Source organism: Hakea prostrata, chromosome 1, assembly GCF_041222555.1.
Source record: "Hakea prostrata isolate BN-2017 chromosome 1, UWA_Hpros_2, whole genome shotgun sequence".
Taxonomy (NCBI): domain Eukaryota; kingdom Viridiplantae; phylum Streptophyta; class Magnoliopsida; order Proteales; family Proteaceae; genus Hakea; species Hakea prostrata.
In genome coordinates this window covers 1472091-1490292 of record NC_142600.1, presented here as the reverse complement: position 1 = coordinate 1490292, position 18202 = coordinate 1472091, and the positions used below count along the sequence as shown (strand labels likewise).

The window sequence follows — 18202 nt, the reverse complement described above, 5'->3', positions numbered from 1 at the left end:
ACGGTTTCGGTAATTCAGTACAGTTTCGGTATGATACCAACTTTGAATACACAAAACCAGAATCGTACCGTACCGAATTTACACGGTACAGTACGGTTTCGGCATTTGCAAAAAAGGTTATGTTCTCAATGGGAACCAGACCTAGGACACCCCCAATCATTCAAAATTACAACAATACGCTAGTCAGGGTTCCTAGGGTTCGGAGAAGTAACCATAAGCCACGTAGAGCCATAGGAAACAATTTACATTTACTACCTACATCTTGAACAGTTCATCTCCTGAAGAATTTTGCTATCATTCAATTTTAATGAACCCTCTCAAGATCTTCAGTGTGAACTCGTCCTCTAATATTTTAGTCATGTGGGGAGAGAAACACAAGTGTTGCAACCGGCATGATCCCATAAAAAAAACTCCCTCAGCATAAAAATGCTAGAAATGAACCCTTCAAGCTTTCTCTTTAACTGAGGTATGTTGAATTTGATATGCTCGTGCTCAAAGTTAGCAAGAAGATTAACCTCGAGAGCGCGCTTCCATGTTTGAAGCCTGCAACATGATGGTTCCAATTGTGCAACTTAACCGTTGCACAAAGGCTCGCCACACTAAAAGGGCATTTCCTTTAACATTTTATGACTTGTTAGGTGAGTCAGTTTCACTTTCAATGACCTAATGGCTTCAAATGGAAAATGTCACCTAATTCAGATACAATATCAAGCCCAAATGAAACATTGTGCAATTATATTTCCATGCAAATAACCCTACCATTCTACCTTGCATCTACAATTAATGAAGTTACAGTAAAAGAAATCGGGAAAATATAGAAGTAACTAATTATTTCAAATCTCGATGTACTTACCCCATTAATCATCGATGACACCTCGTAGGTCCGGAGGACGCCATATTATGCCAAGCTTGACAGCAATCTGGAGAAGGTAAAAAGCCATTTGAGCATCGTCACTCCTTTTTTTTTTTTCTTTTTCCCCTACCCATTTTGGTCCTTCACTGAGAAGAAAAGATAGGAATCTATCATGACAAGTGGAGAAAGAAAGAAATAAAGGTAAGGCACATCAAGATGTAGATATGGGTACCGTATTGACACCCAAGTCCCAACATTCCTTTACAACTAATTTTACATGGGTTGACAACAATCCTTCTTAAGCTTTAATTAATAGTAATTTCCAAGAGTTCTCAAACAAAAAGTACAATTCAGCAATAGTCAAGGCAGTTATGTGAACCAAGGAAAAACATTCAGATTTTTGTGGAATTCCAACAACTTCAAAACCGAAATATTTTGGTAAACTTCATACATAGTCGAATACTCATTTTGTGTGTTGTGAGAAATACTTCACAACATTTCTAAAGGCCTAAACCAAGCATGCCTATCTTAATTGCCTTGTCAAAGATAATTCCCATCTTGATTACTTTCTACATCCCATTTCTTAGATGCCCAAACTACTCTTCTAAATCATAGCCAACTGTACTACCACTCGATGCCTTAACTTTCTAAAACATATAATGATCACACAATGTTTCAAATGACCACTCGATCCAACTTCCACGTGTAGACATCATTACAACCTTCTTTATTTAAAATTGACCTAGATATCTAGGTTAATCACTTTAAGGCATCACTGTATTCATTATTCACCACTTGTTATCCAATTGGTGGAGCCAAAGTTACACACCATAAACTCTCTTCAATCTACTACCCTTAAAACCTCTAGAAGGTTGAGCCCTATAATTCCAAAATTAGAATTCATCCTTGCTGGTCTCATTAAACAAAACAAAAGCAACAGCAAAAGGCATACAAAACATAACCTCCTTGGATACTTCAGCTTAAGTCATCAATGATAAATGTGAATTCATCCTAAATAGCTCGTTCCCTAACAAACCAGACGTTACTCTGTCCTAGTTCAGATCACATATATGCCACTCAGAATAGGCAAAAATAATAGGGATTCAGGGAATGCACAGCACACTAACCCTAACCCTTAATCAAAGTGATACCCACAAATCCCACCTGTCGCCCCTAAACTAACCCTTAAAATCTAAGAGACCTCAAAATTGGCAGAAACTCTCAAGAGTCCTTGATTTAGGTAACTGCTAGTTTAGTTTTTCAAGTCTGATTTTCACTGTTGGGCTGGAAGTTGGAAATGGGAACTAGGAACCCACCTTATTCTAGAATCCTATTTTTAATAAGCTCCCATAGCTGCAAATCTTACCGTCAGATCTCCATTTGAAGTATCTAAACCAACTAAAACTTGACATAATGAAAGAAAATCAATTTATAACAACGTTCAAATTAAGGGCAATTATAGTGGCCACCCTTTTATGTATGTAGCCGGCCCCATTTAGATGGGATAAAGCTTCTTCTTCTTGTTGTTGTATAGTGGCTCCCTTTAATTTATGCAAGTGTACACTAGTACAATAGTAACTCTCCATATTAAGAAGTGATATAAACGAGGATGGGATGTAAGAAATTTTAGATCTTACCAATCTTGGGCAATTTTAGGGTTTTAGGGCTTGGGTTGGATGGTTTTGAAAGGCTATGGGAATCTCTAATTGGGTAAATTTGGGTGGTCTAAGGGACCCAAGAAGATTAGGTATCCTTCCAAAACCTTGTGGTGAGAAGGAAACAGTCGCAGGGTTGGTCAAATGGGGAACTATTGGGTGGATCTTTGAGAACCTTTCCAAGTCTTTTCTCTCTTTCTTGCTGTCTTTTCTTTTTCTCTTCTTCCTTCTCCTTTTCTTTTTCAGGTTGCCACAATAAACATAGAGGGCGAGAGGTTGGGGAAGAGTAAAAGGGTTATCGTAGGGCTGAGGAAGTGGGGAAATGATCCTAGAAGGATCGTAGGAGAGTGGGAAAGGGGGTTAGGGGTCTGTAGCAAGGTAACGGAGGGGTCCTAGGTGGTTTGCGATGGCGGGGGTGGGATTCTATCTTGTGCAAGAGCAGAACAGGGAAGGGAGGGTTGCAATAGGTTGGAAAGATGCTGGCCTTACCTGGGATTGATCTGAGTTGAGATTTGCAGGTTGAAGACTGACTATGAATGCTGCAACTGCAGAACTCAATTGAGAAGTCTAAAAAAGAGAAATTTAGACAACCGCAGGGTTCCCCTCAAAGAAACCCTGCCAATACCTCCTTGGCTGCAATACTTCAAAATTTTATTCATCAAAACTGAATTCCTGAGGTAGGCATGAAAATATATAGCCGTTACAAGACTTCAAAATAAAAAAAAAATTTACAAGACCTAGCTGAGCTAAACTTGGACTCTTTACTAAACTAAACAACCTCAACTGAAATAAGAAACTAATTGGTATTCTATAATCAGATTAGAAATCCAACTGAAACACTAATAAATGAAAAGCGACCTAAAAGGAGAAAATACCTCCAGAGGGGGGGCGCTCTTGTGGCTTCTGCTGGGGCCTCTTTTTTCTGTTCACATCAAGAAGTTACTAATTTAGGGATGCTAAATTAGTAACTTTTAGATACACTTCTAGCAGATCCTGAAGCAGGCCCATGTCAAAACAACAAAGAACCAGACCAAGTAAACTCAGCTCTGGACCTGATTTAAGCCTCTGTTCCTGAGGAAATAGTTCCGCTAAAACGTCTAATTCACCTCATGAGACTCCTACATTGAATTGGTAGAACATAAAAATACTCAAAGGTTGTTGTGCTGCTACTAATTACAGTTGATATCCCATATGCCATAGGCCCATAATTATCATACACTATGTCAGATAGTTCATGCTTCTATGGTATAGTTCAAGAATATCCTAAAAAGTGTTGTACCAATTGATTCCTGGACAACTAATTGGAGAAGAAAGGTGATAGGAACCTCCTAGCGACCCAGCAAAATGAGGAAGACCCAAGTAGAATACAGCAAGAAAGTAAGCAATACCCTGGTTATAATGGTGCCAATTACCCCCTACAGTAATATGCTGCCCAAACACACACATATTAACCGATGCCTCTCCTCACATTTTACCCCTTAAAACCCCACCAAGTGCTGACATTTATGGTAACCAAACCCATCTCCCCTCCATGTGTCCTGCTTCATGGCCCTACCAGAAAGCCTTGTATTATCTTCTATATCATTGAAAAGAATACATTTTGGCTTTCATCCGGATCTCTCCCATTCTCAAAGTTGCAAGGCATAGCAACTATATTACATAGCTGGAGGTCCCAAGATAACTATGTGCTCCTAATGTTGTTTATTGTACCAAGAGGATAAGTTCAAATTTCTAAATCACAATTGACTCATAACTTCTGCCCAGTTGCCATATGCAGACCAGATGAAGTCGTAATATCAAAAATATTCAATTCAAAGTTCTTCACCGAGTGCAAATAGCAACACATATAGCATCAATAGCTGTTAAAACTTAAGAAAAGGAAGAATGAATTGAAAAGAGAATTGTTTGTGAGGACATACAGACCTGGATAACGCATAAAATATCAGGAAGTTGAGTCTTTGACTCATCAACAGGGCCTGCACATAAGGTGACATTAGAGTACATTCATGTGAACACTGTTTATCTAAAGCAGAAAAATTATGGAACAAACATACCAAGTAATACAAACAAGTGATGTGCAGGAGCATCAGCCATTAATTGCAGTCAATTGGAGAATTTTTGTAATGAGAAGCAACATAAAGGGCCATCATTCTCTGCAGGGTTTAAAAAGCAAAAGAAATAAACTATATGTTAATGAACAAAAAGAATTGAATATATTAAAGGCTCAACAAATGACCACAACAATACCTGCAAAAATAACTCACTGTCTTTGTGATAGGAGAAGAGTGTGTCTCTATTTAAAAAATACAGATCACATTCACTTGGAGGTGGCAACCTACAAGCAATAGAAGAAATATCAAGATAACAGTAATCGAGCAATCTTCTATCAGAATTGGACAGGAGTTGACAGCTGGATCACAGGGGCTTTGTGGCTGTATTGACCACTACAGATCGGCATTTCAAGGAGAATTAGCAAGAGGGCGTTTAACCACTATCAAGCCAAGCCTTGGCTCCCAGAAGGATCAGGGAAGGAAAAAAGAGAAACTAAATATGCTTCTAAGTAGATTGGACTGAAGATGCCAACACCAGGCAATAGCTAACTAGTAATCCTAAATCTATAGCCATGGAATCAAGTCTTTTGGACCATGCAGGTAAGCTGTGACTTCAGACCACCATGTCAATATACTCAATATTTGAATTCTAACCTGCTGATATTAGGGATGGAGCCCGTAGCATCCAGACACAGTAAACCATGTAACCAAGATTCAATTGGATCACTAGAAGCAAATCTGATAGCCTCACTCAGTTCAACCTTCTTGAAAACTCTACCTACATCCATCCAAACATATTAATATAAAACTGTACAATCTTGGGACAATGATACATGAAAAGTATATAATTTGGCTAGACATATACATCTAAAAAAATGTCCAAAATTTGTAAAAGTTGCTTTCAAGCTAATGGAGTGACATAAAAATGATTGATCTGATTTTTACTCCCATGAATGATTTCATAATGGGCCATCTAATAATGAAGAAAGACTGCTACTAAACAAGGAGGAGAGGCGTCTAAAATATAACCTATCTCTGACAACTCCCCATAGAGTCTGCCTTGTACTGCCACTTGATTCCTACCAATCTGTGGACATGGAGCCTCTTACGAAGTGAAAATAATTATTTGGTTTCCATAGGCTGCAATGTAGAAGCAGCAGAATTGGACCAATACTAGAATTCGAGTTAGTCTAAGCGGCTCATGCATAATTGTGGGTCACTTCTCCTAGAACAAAGCAAGTTGAAAATATTTCCATACCAGATTGATTACCATCAAAGCAACTGGTAATGGAATTGTCGCTGCTTCATCAACAACTAACAGTTCAACTTGGGAAAGCTTTTCATGTTCATGTTCATGTGGCTGCAGGTACTGTTAGGAGAAAAATAAAGATTAAACAAGAAAGAAGGGGCACAAAAGAACATTCACCAAAAAAAAAATAGACCTGTAATGTGTTCATGGGAAAAGCATTCAAAAAGAATATGTTCCTGATGCAGTCAGCCAACCTAGATAATGAACTAGGAATCAAAGATCGGAATGGCAGCCCCACAAGCAAGATTTGAACTATTTTCTGATAAAAAAAGGTTGAGAGGTTTGGTGATCTGTTACTTTCAGCATCCTGTTCAGGGAAAGAAATAAAGAATGCAGAAATGAAGAAGGATAAGAGTTAAGGAGCTGTTCTCCGACTTGTTCTGCAACTGAACAATATTTATGAACAGTAACTTGGAGATAAGAAGGAGAGGGGGGAAGAGTTCACAGCTCAGATAACTCTTGAATAAGTAACTCATCAATTGGTTAATCTGATAGTCAATTACAACTTCATATTAAAAAAACTTAAACTAGTGTTTTAAGTAAATTTCAAATACTAGGAACACCTAGATATAATTAAACAGCTAGCGAGCAACTTAATAGTGTAAAACACAAACACAAGTCAGCCATACAAGATGAATAACAGCTCATAAGTGTCTGTGCCTATTTTAACATTGTTAAGTCAAGCATACTACCCAGCAGCAACAGCTCCTGCAGCTGCCATGCGGCTGATTTTCCACGTCCACGTCCGGCAAGTAGAGCAACCGTACTACGAAGTGTCTTGTCTAGAATTGTATCAAGGAATGTAATTACAGCTTTCCCCTTCAACACAAAATATCAATCAGTCAAAAAAATGAAAAGCCTCCAAATTTCAGTAACATGATTAAGAATGTAAGAGCTTAATGCATTTCAAATAATGGCAACCTAAACCTGATCTAATGTACAACCATTCTTAATAAGAGGACCAACAAGAGGATCGTTATTTAGTTGTTTCTTCAAGTCTCGTTACTGCTTCGAGAAGCCCCTCCGAGTCCTTGAAATCATAAAAAGAGAGCCACATAGATATTCTTATTACCATTGTCGTATCAAACTAGTAAAATGGAAAGCGTGTTCTCCTAACCAGTTAACTAAGGCTAAAAGAAAGAGCAATTTCCAAGATGGCACTAAACAAATCACTTCAGCTGCTTAAAGTGGAAGAATACATCCATAACAGGTACAGGTGTGATTGACCTTATATGAGATGATATTGGTAAGATATTTAGCTCATCATCCATTACAACACATGTTTTGTATCATTCATTAAAGCTTCCAGCAGCCTCAGAATAAGATTCAGTCCGAAACCTTCCATGAACATCCTGAAGTCAGAAAAAAGTTTGTAAGGAAGCTACAAATAAATCACATTAATACAAACATGGGCACTTCTGATAAACATATTGATCAGAATAACAACCAAGAAGCTTTTGCAGTAAAACAGGGATGTAAGACATACCATAACCATGTTGTAGGGACTGGTCAGTGAGGACAAAGAACGAAGTAATAATAGAATCAGTCCGCCTGCCCCCACTGTTTCTATTGTTCTTGCCAGCAGATTTGGAGTCGGTGCTTCAAAATCCTAAATATATGTTATAAAAGAACAGCAAGAAATTTTGACACAAGGTAAGATATCTTCAATCAATGAATTTTTGAGCCGATACCAAAGCACAGAATATGCATTACCTGTAGAATGCACATGCCAAATGTATTTCTAAGAATCCTTTCTGAATCCTTAAACAAGCAGTATGTTATTCCTCAACTTTCAAGAAAAAGTGAAAAATGATCAACCTTCTCCGGATCCAGTAGCCCCCTTTGCATCAATTTTTTGACCTGTTTTGAACTTTTTTTCTTGTAACTGCAACAACCATAAAACCAGTCAATCATGACTGCTCATTCAGAAGGTCGTTGGCACACCCACCAAAACAAGCATCCTGCCCCTTCCCCCAAATGAAGTGGGCAACCACAAGAATAACAAGGAAGAAATCCAATTGATTTTGACCGAAACAGGAACAAGCCTAAGCTTCACTGTAGAAACAGCTTACATGAACTGCTAGATGTGAAGTGGAGGAGCACTTCTGAGTGACCTCCATTCCTTCATCAAATGCAATAAGAGTGCTGTTCGAATCTAATTTAGTGCCATGACACGTACTGAGATGAAAAAAATTACATTGTGGGAAGAAAACATATAATCAATGAGATAAGCAAATACTCAGGGGATTTGGATGCAACTCACACCTGCTAAGGTCTAATTTATCCTTGTAGCGCCATAGAACAGTAGGCCGAGACTTCAAGACGGACTTGCTGAGCATGTGATGAAGATTAACTATCTGAACGAAAACAATTTTCCGAAAAAAAAAGTTAGTTAATTCTTCAATGATCCGAAGAAGATTGAATCTACAAAACAAGAAGCAACCACCATGGGGGGAAGTAGACAAAAGGACCTGGTCGCTATACTTGTCGCCGTGACGAACAAGTAAAATAAATACCCAAAAACAATCAATCAAATCGAAATAGCTAACCACGAATCTATCACAAATGTTATATTTTCCTCAAAAAAATATTAAAAAGACAACCTAAAATACCACAAATTCTCAATGCAGTATAAAAAAAGTTGAGAATTTACGCTTGCGGGATTCAATGATTTGAAAATTTTTTACCATTAACTCCAATGGTGGAAAAATGTGATTAGATGTTCCTTTAAGAATGCTGGAGAAACAAACCAACGAAAGAGTTGTCTAGTCTAGATGATAAAACCCTAAAAAAACTCGTAACGATCTGGAAAGTTAGCAACAAGCAACCTTCTTCGACGCCAGAAAGAAACTCGGATGGACAGTAAAGAGAACGAAAATGGAAAAAACTTACTTCCGAGAGCTGAAAAATCCACGAATGAATCAGATCGAAGGCTAGATTAGTGAGAACAAATGATGTGACCTGAACTACGCACCCCCAATTAATTAAGATCTAATAACCGATTCCAAATGACTTCTACTTCGCCATGGACTCTTCGTCTCTTCCACTCTCCTCTAGTCGCAGGGTTGAGGAGCAACCACCTTCTTCTTCGTCAACCAATGAAGAATCGAATGGAACAGTGAACAGGTTGCTTTTCAAAGACGCAGATAAGTCGATCGTTAACCGTAGAATCGTATTTGTTTATAAATTTAAAAATAATAATAACAATAATAACTTTTTTAATTGTAAAAATAACAATACTAATGTTACAAATATTTATAAAAAAAACAATCTAACATTTTTTTCCGGAAAATATATACTTGATTAATATAAGAATATAGGAGAGAATTTAAAATCTATACTATAATTTTAATGTAGCATCACATGTATTACAAAATATATAGTCCTAGCAGTGTATGATAACCGTTAAAATAAATAAATAGCATAGGATAAAGTTTGAGTTTAGTTCTTAGACCAACTTGTCTTCTCAAACAGATGCTAATCTAATTAAATTTAATTATATACACAACGGGTTTTAATTAATTATCTAATCAAAACATCGAACTTGATGAAATTTCCTTAAGGCCACTAACCCACACTTATTATTTTGTTTATAGTAAAACATATCTTGTAGGTACGTCTAATTTGTAATGAAGGGCTAAGAATCAAGATTGGAATAATATAAATTAGGACATGTCAAGCTTAGTATAACTCTAGTAGGATAAGGTTTGAAATGGGGCAACTTAATCCTTAGTAGGATTGGGTTTAGGGTTTGTATTAAGAATTTAAGTCTATGGTTAGGTTTAGACATGTCCAACCCAACCTAGTGCATTGACAACCCTAACTACTAAAGTTGGGAAGGTGATCAGCTTTGAAATCAAATATGGGTATTATTCGACAATGATTGATTCGGAATTAGGGTGCTTGGTGGAACAACGACAACAAGATCACTCTTGGGGACTGTTTTGGTCATTTTGTGTGTTGAGGGACAATTTCATCCGATTGTGTATGCGGTGTGGATATCATCCATATAGGCCCCTAATGGTGACATATGTATTTGAAAAAATCCTAGAGTTGAGAGATCTGGATAAATCAATAATTAGGTTTTATAGGTTTAAAATATGTCTTAAATTACAAAAATCCACCCCTTATTTCTATTAGAATTACATATAAGTTCGCTTTCAGTCTTTCACCAATCTGTTGAAAATCCATTCGATAAAACCCTAGCTATCGTTCATTCAGTTGTCTTCTCCGACGACGGCAAGCTAATGTAATTTTTGTACAAATCAATGTTTCGAGATGCTGGACTATAGAGGGTAGAGGAGATAATTCCCATTGGGCAATGGGTTTCTAAAATTTTTGTCACCACCTACGTCGTTTTAATTGGCCAAGTCACCATCAACAATGGATATTTGGTTTCGAATGGATTAGTTTTGCGCAGTGATTTCGAAAAAATGTGTCATGCATGCTGCTAGCCGTCTCAGGTTCCCGTTTTCTATTCCAAATCTCGTTTCCGTTGTTAGGGTCCTAAATTAGTGGGTTCCCCATGTTTCTTATTGCTTTTAGTTATGTGTCAATAGTACTATGCCTTATGCACTAAGATTATTTTTTTTTATGCGATTTAAGAAGGAAGGATTAGAAATCAAGAAGGATTTAAGAACCACTGTGTTAAAACAAACACCACAAAATAGTGAATCGAAAAAATAAACAAAAATAAAAATCATATAGAAATTTAACGTGGTTCACACACAATTGTATAATGCTATGTCCATGGGCGAAGAATAAGAGTTTTTTCGACTATATAGAAGAATAACAAAAGGAGCTCTCACAACGGATGGCAGAGAATGGTGTTACCCAAAACCTGAATAATGTGGTAGGCGAATATAAATTACATATATATAAACCACAATCGGGTAAATAGGTCAATCCATCGAGTCATGTCATACGGTACCGCGGGGCTCCATCCCTCCACTTTCACCACAAATCTTGGCAAACAAGTCATTCAAGTCGCCCATCAAAAAATGCCGGTGCAGGTCCATCTTCCAAATCATGTACAAGAATTTGGGTCAAAACATAACACACTACGATAACAATCTCCAAGCACCACTTCACCATATTAATTGAGGGAAAAATCGTGAAAGCCAATGTTTTACTCAGTTTGTGGGATGCCATCGGGGGCGGAATCAACGGCAAATCAAATGGTACAACAATGGACGAAGTGGCAAGGATGGCCAGAGGAGCCCATCCAAATGAATTTCGATGAACACCGGAGGGGATAGAGGAGATTTTATAGTCGGGTGACATTTTAAATGGGGTTTTGTTTTGTAAATTTGAAAACCATTATGAGGAATAATTGTAACATTTTGAATGTAATCATGTGTGTCTCCACTCTGAGCCTACGCGGATGAATTTTTGTGCAGCGATGAACAAAAATCCAATTTCATCATATATAGCCATACTCATGTATAAATATGCGCTTCATGTTTCATTATTGAGTATGTACAAATTTAATTATTATTACTATTTTCGTGTCTTCCTTGTTTTTACCAACCAAGAAAAAAAAAAAGGGTCTAGTAATCCAAACTATATGTGAAATATGCACATATCTCTCTATAAAATAGGCTTAATTCCCAAAACCCTTACTAAGACATGGAATTAATTACACCAACACCCGATGTGGTGTTATAGTGTGATTAATATTTTTGATAAATAGATTTGGCGTTGAATTACATATTTCTTTTATAACTTAAGTATTTTATGGGGGACTGAGCAAGTACCATAAACTTCTACCAACAAAGGAAAAAAAGAACTATTACCTTTAAAAAACTTTGTTGTGTTTAGTTCGCAATTTTCTAGAATCGGCTTCAAGTCGAACCTTGTTTCCAGAGAATCATGATTCCATGGAATTAGGTTATGTAGGAATAAAAGAAAAAATTTGACTGGTTTTACCGATTCTAACAAGTGAATCTGTCTGAAAAAACCATATGGTTACCTTGATTTTGACAAGTAAATCTGTCTAACAAAACTGTTTGTTTACCTTGAATCTGTGAGTGGATTCAACCTTAAATCATATTTACTCTTACCCCCACCAAAAAATAAAAAATAAAAAATAAATAAAACTTCATTCCTAAAAAGTGTCCAAAGAGGATAATGTTGTGCTCTAGAAATATGCATTATTAGAGTAAAATATTATGCATTGAGCAACCTCAAATCTGCATCAATTAGGTTTAGATTTAAGTTGTAGACTTTGAAATTTTAAATTTTTGATAGAAAATTGTCTTCCTTGATTTGAAACATCCTAAAAAGTCATATACAATAATTCATGCCTATAGTAACTTAGAAAACAGAGATGTAGCTTCCATGGGAGTAACTTTTAGAAGAAGAAAAAAAAAATACTAAATGATGTATTAAAGATTTTTAATCATTAAGTTGAATAATGTTTCAATTAGATAGATCCTCTCCTTTGGATCACCTTATAAAAGTTTGTTCAAATTCTCTACTTTCACTCTGAATCCTGATGGAGTCGAACCATCATTCCCTGAATAATTTAAGGTGCTCTTCCATTTGAGCTAAGGACTCTTCCAAGAAACACACAAGTTATATTTTTTATTTTCTTGATATGTTTTATTTAAATTCTAAATTCATGTAACAACCACATGATCAAAGTGAAACTTAGAAACATCTTTTATGCTATTCATCCATAAAAAATAGAATTATTTCATACTTCCTACGAGACATCTTGTTGTAAATATGTTTAAAACTTATTACTGTTATTTTATATAAATATATGTTTTAATCGTGTCTTTTATCCATGGTTTTATTTAATCCCGCATCGGGTTGAGATGATATAATTATATAGTTTATATATAATAAAGGCCCATGTATTATTAATTTGTGCGACATGAACCGAGCCTAAATCCTGTTGTGACCCTGCCATGATTATATAGATATATATTAATAAATCTATATGACTTGGGACTTGGGACTTTGATTCGGAAGGCCCATTTTGTAATGAGCCCTATTATGGAAAGCCCGCTGCTGGGTGAAAACGTGGATATGCCCTCAGAGAGGCACTCTCCTGTAGGGAGGTCAGCTAGATAGGTACCTTCCTAAAGGGAGTTGAGCTAAAAAGTAACCTCACAAAGAGAGGTGACCTTATCCTTTCACCCACAGCCTTTGGGACTCTATATAAACCCATTTTCGTGTTCATTCTTGACACTGAATTTCCTCATCCTCTTTCTTTCTCTTTCTCCTTGTTGTTGTTTTGTCAAGCAGTGAACATTACTTGATACACTTTAAGTAACCTTTATGGGGTGCAACCTTAAAGGTCGGGCTGACTGATTTTGGGGCGAGACTGTAGAACCCGTATTGCACAAATCGGGGTGTCTAAATACCTTAAAGAAAATACCTTTGGTACATTTCAGCTCTCAAGAAGTATTGTAAGAACAAGCGTTCAAGTGCATTTGCAGATTCTTCAACAACGTTTCAACACATCTAGGCTTGAGATCATTTCTAATAGCGTAATAGGAGCTTCTGGATATCATTAAAACCAAACTTCATAACCTCTCTATAAACCCATTATGGGGTTGACATAATCACAAGGACATGTAACGATTTCACATTTAAGCATTTGTTCATATTAAGGTGAACCCATCGTGAACCCCTTTTACGTGGGTTTGATGTTTGGCCACTTCAAATGCTTGAATGAAAAATAAATAAAAAAATTAATGAAAATCAAGAATGAAATAGTAAAGCATCATGTCGGAGATGATGAGATGTAGAAACTGTATGTTCAGAGATAAATAGAAATGTATATTCATGATTTCGTTTGAGAAATGTTCCTGATCAATCACGTCCAAATTTTCATCATGATTCCGATCCTCCAGTTTGTGCTTGACCTCAGCCATCCTTCTTCAAGGGCGATTCTGCCTTGCCCCATTTCCATTTGATTCAGTGGTGCTTTCCCTTATGGATTGCATTCGGGCAACTAATTGGGGTTCACTTTCTCCTTAATGCTCGATCTCCTCCCGATGACTTCTTTGAGGTAAGGATCCACTCTTAGAAGGTATCGAAATACGGTCTAGGGCGCTAACCCTTATACCGTTTGGTTGTCTTTGGCGGTGGTCAGGACCAGTATGGATGGATCTCTGACCCTCGGCTTGTCTATCTCTCGGGATCCTTCCTCTCGGTCGCAATAACTTTCCTGTTTGGGTATTTCGCCTTGGTCCTTGCTCAACTCCAATTTGATGGACCAAGCCTCTCAGGACCCCTTGCATCTTGAGCATTCCCTTATGGAGTTCATCTACATCTGCTGCTGCTAGAGCGTGCCCCCCGGGGCCCTTTGGACGTGCCTTCCCCTTTTGGATTTTCAAGGACTAGATTATCCTCGGGAGAATCTTGTTCCACTCGGGTTGAGCGTCCGGCCCCATCGTCCTGACGTGTTTGATTATCTAAGTTCGGGTTCATGTCAGCAGTTTCCTGCCGAGCGCGCCCATTAGCTCATTATCTTGCCATGACTTGAAGATTGTCGTTCCCACAAACGGCGGCAAACTGATGCATCAAAATTATATTTCTGTTTCCGACTAAGCCTCCTCTCGCTCTTGGGACGATGAGCCCTACAAGAAAGGTTAGACGCGGGTTGGCTCGTGTGTCGGGCAGCCGCCTCCGATGGCTAAGTGAGACAGTAAACATGTTAAGATCTCGTGCCAGAGCTACACAAGACTATGTTCATAATGTATTTGATGCTTACCGGAGGGGTGAGTCCTTGCTTTTATACTGTATGTATAACCTTTTATGGATTTGGTAAGTTATCCCGACAAGGGTTGTTGTCTCTCCTGAGATTGTGCTTCCCTGTCGTTGGTCCTGCATAATCATCTTCTGAGTTGACCTTCCATCTTGAGTGTTGTTGCCAAATAAGTCCAGCGTATGTAACACATTGACTCTGCCGGTCGGCAACTGTCCCGACCGAGAATCACGATCAACCCCAGACCGGGGCTTAAGCCAGTCGGGTAGAAATATCCCCGTATCAATGTGATTAGGGCTTGTTTGAACATGAGTATGTAGATTTCAAATATCTTGAGATTTCAAATCTATGAAGTCATAATTCATAAAATTAAGTGTTGGGTTAACCTGAATCTATGGAATGAAATTTGTGGATTCATCATAAAAAACCGTTTAGTCGACTGATTTTTATAAATGCACAAATGTTTAGAGCTTGTATAGTATGGGGTGAAATCTATTCATGTTTTTAGTGTAAAAAAATGAATCTCTAAATTTCACGAACACAAACATTTTCATAACCAAACAGTATAAATCTCGCATTTATGAAACAAGAAATTGGATTCATGTAACCAAACAGATTCTTCATGAACAAGGTTGTCTGTGTGTTTCCACGTGGAGCGCCGAAACATGTTTTTTTTTTTTTTTTTGGGAAGTGGCGGAAACATGCTCAAATGAGTCAAATCCAATGTTGTGAGTTGTAACGGTGAGTCTTAGACTCTTAGTTGTCCTGATTCCTGCCTACGCTATACGTGCATCACCAATGGTCACTTTTTTTTTGGGTAGGATCACCACTCGTCACGGTTCTTGCCATCGTCGGTTTCCGGCTCCAATGACATAGAAGTGTAATCGTGCTTCAGGTCTTTGCGCAACCGAAGAGACACCGAGACGAAGGAGAACAAAGAAAAGAAGGAAGAAGATCCGAGAATCTAGAGGAGCGGTCATGAAAATCCTTCACATCCCTTGCCTTGGCGACAACTATGCATACCCGTAATTCCATTGTCCCCTCCTCCTTTGTCCCTTCACGCTACTCTAATTATAATCGAAGCACAATTTGCAAAAATGGAACCCGTTTAATTATGTAGATTATCCTGTTTCCCTAATTCATAGTTCCGATTCTTTCTCTCGCAGAATCATTGATGAGTCTTCCAAAGAAGCTGCTGCTATCGATCCCGTCGAGCCGCAGAAGGCTCTTAAAGTAGCAAGCGAGAATGGCGTTAATCTAAAGTTTGTTCTCACCACGCACAAACACAGGGGGCTACTTCCCGAAATCAAAAGTTATTTTATCAAATATGTTCACGTTGATTGATTTGATTTTCTATTTTATCCTCGTCGTCGTTGTCTGCGTGGTGATAAAGTCTCCGTCTGGTAGGAAGTTCAGAGTTGATGGAAAATAAAATTGGAACAAACTTATAATGGAAATTACAAGCATCAGTATTTTTTTTGACTACCTCTATAGCATTCTAATTATTGTAATTACATTTTAGTTTACCTCAAAACCAAATTACTTGGGATAGAGTAGAAGAGTGTGATAGCGCTACATATTCACACTGAAAATCTTAATTGCCAAAAAGAGCCAAAGCCCTAATTCACACGGAATGACTTGATTGGATGGGCTAACGCTTTATTTAGGTTTGTTTCTTAGAATTTGGTTACTCACAAAAGATGCAAGTCATTCTACTATTCTGCTCATGGGGATTATTTTTTTTCCAAAGAAAATTTCCTATCCCCATGCTTTACGGGGGTTCACAATGCCACTTTGGTCCTGATAGAACGTATGTTTTTTAGGTTCTCGATTGCCTCTGTAGGGTAAGCAATTAGATTTATAAGTCTTTGATATTTTTAATGAAAGTTCCATGGCAGAATGCAAAAGCTGTCTCATATTGCTGGTCATAATTTAAGGTGGCGTTTGGTTCCGCAATTCTGTTGAATCGGGTTCAGAATCATGTTTCTAGGGAATCATGAGTCTGTGGAAGTAGGTTCTGTAGAGTCAAATTCCTAAAAAAAATCATGTTTGGTTACCCTGATTCTGAAAGTGAATCTGTCGGAATTAGCATTTGGTTACCCTGATTCTGAAATTGAATCTGTCAGAATTAGCATTTGGTTACCTGATTCTGAAAGTGAATCTGTCTGAATTGGCATTTGGTTACCCTGATTCTGAAAGTAAATCTGTTTGTTATTTTATTTGATTAACCAAATACCATAACAATAATTTGTCAAAATTCAATACATCAACCATGAAATTATTGAGCCACATTTATAAAATCCCTCTCTCTTATCTCCATTTGTATCTGAGCATGGTTGACTCCATTGAATGCAATTAGTATTTAAAAAGTTATCTCAGTCTGAACGAAAACTACAATAAACTGGAAAGCCTCAATTACCACCAGTCAAATAAAAAGTTGTGAATGGTGAGGTCATTTACATTGAATTGTTCATCAATACATTTAGTACTTATCATCCCTTCCCACTGAATTCTTGGTATATGAAAATTTAACCACCAGAAGGGTGAAACAGAGGGCACTGTTGGAGTTTCTTGCAAGTGTGGTAGATATTTATTGTCCTTGTGGGATATGGATCTCATATAATGCAGCATAGAAAAATTGTTCTTGTGTTAGTCCAAAATTGACTTTAAATTTTTTTCTTAGGCCTGGCACAACACAGAGGTCACTCAATTGCAAGATGGGTTTGGATCTGAAAGCATTTGTATATATTATTCACTAAAAAGATACAAATGAAGTAGAAAGATACCTAATTCCTACATTGGGAAAATATGAGTCCCTCTAATATGAAAGGCCACAAAGTGACAACATAAGATGAAAAAAATAACAATAATAATAAACTAAAAATTAACAATAAGAGAAAAGAATATATCTTAAGCTTATTTCATCCCAAAAAAGGAGAAATAATCTAAAGCTTAAGCTTCAATTTACAGTCACTAGTTTTAATGCTAATCAAATTATTTTGACTCAAGCTATCCACCATCAAATTGCACCTGACATTGGGCTTCACCTTTATAAGTTTCAGTCTTCCAAGCTTCAAACTCACTGGTACTTTAGCATTAAGAATCAATGGAATATTTCCTGTCTGTTGTTGTTGAGATAATGCTTGAAGAACAACATTTCCATTGGGAATCTGACCTGTTAATTGAACATCAAGAACAGTTGTGTTCTGGTGACCCTGATAGAATTGTGGTAAAGACCCTTCACATAACTTAGTGTTTGTGTACCAAGCACTAATGTTGCTTCCATCTTCACAGTAAATTCCTATTTTCTTGTTTGGGTTTGTTGCTGTAAGCCTGACTACAAATGCAGCAGAAAGGGTCATTTCTGTGTTGATCATGAACTGATTGATTCTCAGACGATCTATGGAGTATGAAGGGACCTTTGAAGGGTTATGGTTGTGAAGTTGAGGAATGATACACCTCTCCATCAACCACCAGAAATGTCAGCAAGAGAGAGAGAGGAAACAAAGCTCCCTTGTAGACAAACCAGTGGAACACCAGTCTCTCTTAATGTGTAAGGGAAGAAGAGGAGTTAGTTACTTGTCATCTTACTCCATGCACCACCATCCATCC

At 37.4% G+C, this 18202-nt stretch overlaps 1 protein-coding gene and 1 pseudogene across 12 annotated transcripts; both read right to left on the bottom strand.

The window, feature by feature from the left end:
* Nucleotides 1-956: 956 nt before the first annotated feature.
* On the bottom strand, nucleotides 957-9033 carry LOC149026513 (RNA cytidine acetyltransferase 1-like). Of its 12 annotated transcripts, XR_016173141.1 has the most exons (13): nucleotides 8761-9032; nucleotides 8134-8225; nucleotides 7582-7753; nucleotides 7355-7477; nucleotides 7096-7220; nucleotides 6561-6687; nucleotides 5818-5928; nucleotides 5589-5699; nucleotides 5214-5337; nucleotides 4756-4843; nucleotides 4563-4661; nucleotides 4432-4484; nucleotides 957-999 (listed from the first exon to the last, which is right to left on the bottom strand). XR_016173141.1 is itself a non-coding variant. In XM_089153910.1 (12 exons), exons 7-11 carry the CDS (start codon nucleotides 5830-5832, stop codon nucleotides 4602-4604), a joined length of 345 nt encoding a protein of 114 aa, XP_089010036.1. In that variant the 5' UTR covers nucleotides 5833-5928; nucleotides 6561-6687; nucleotides 7096-7220; nucleotides 7355-7477; nucleotides 7582-7753; nucleotides 8134-8225; nucleotides 8761-9032; the 3' UTR covers nucleotides 4432-4484; nucleotides 4563-4601. The 12 variants fall into 12 exon arrangements, 6 of the variants coding, with proteins under 6 accessions (XP_089010036.1, XP_089010045.1, XP_089010021.1 ...); XR_016173140.1 differs by having other exon boundaries at nucleotides 5589-5928; XR_016173139.1 differs by lacking the exon at nucleotides 5589-5699.
* Nucleotides 9034-17457: 8424 nt separating this feature from the next.
* LOC149026512 (NDR1/HIN1-like protein 6 pseudogene) lies at nucleotides 17458-18198 on the bottom strand (annotated as a pseudogene).
* Nucleotides 18199-18202: the final 4 nt, after the last annotated feature.

Coding starts and splice junctions, on each gene's coding strand:
- LOC149026513 (XM_089153895.1), bottom strand. Junction 5,338..6,560: donor GCAGGAGCTGTTGCTGCTGG/GTAGTATGCTTG, acceptor GGATGGATGTAG/GTAGAGTTTTCAAGAAGGTT. Junction 4,662..4,755: donor ACAGTGAGTTATTTTTGCAG/GTATTGTTGTGG, acceptor TAAACCCTGCAG/AGAATGATGGCCCTTTATGT.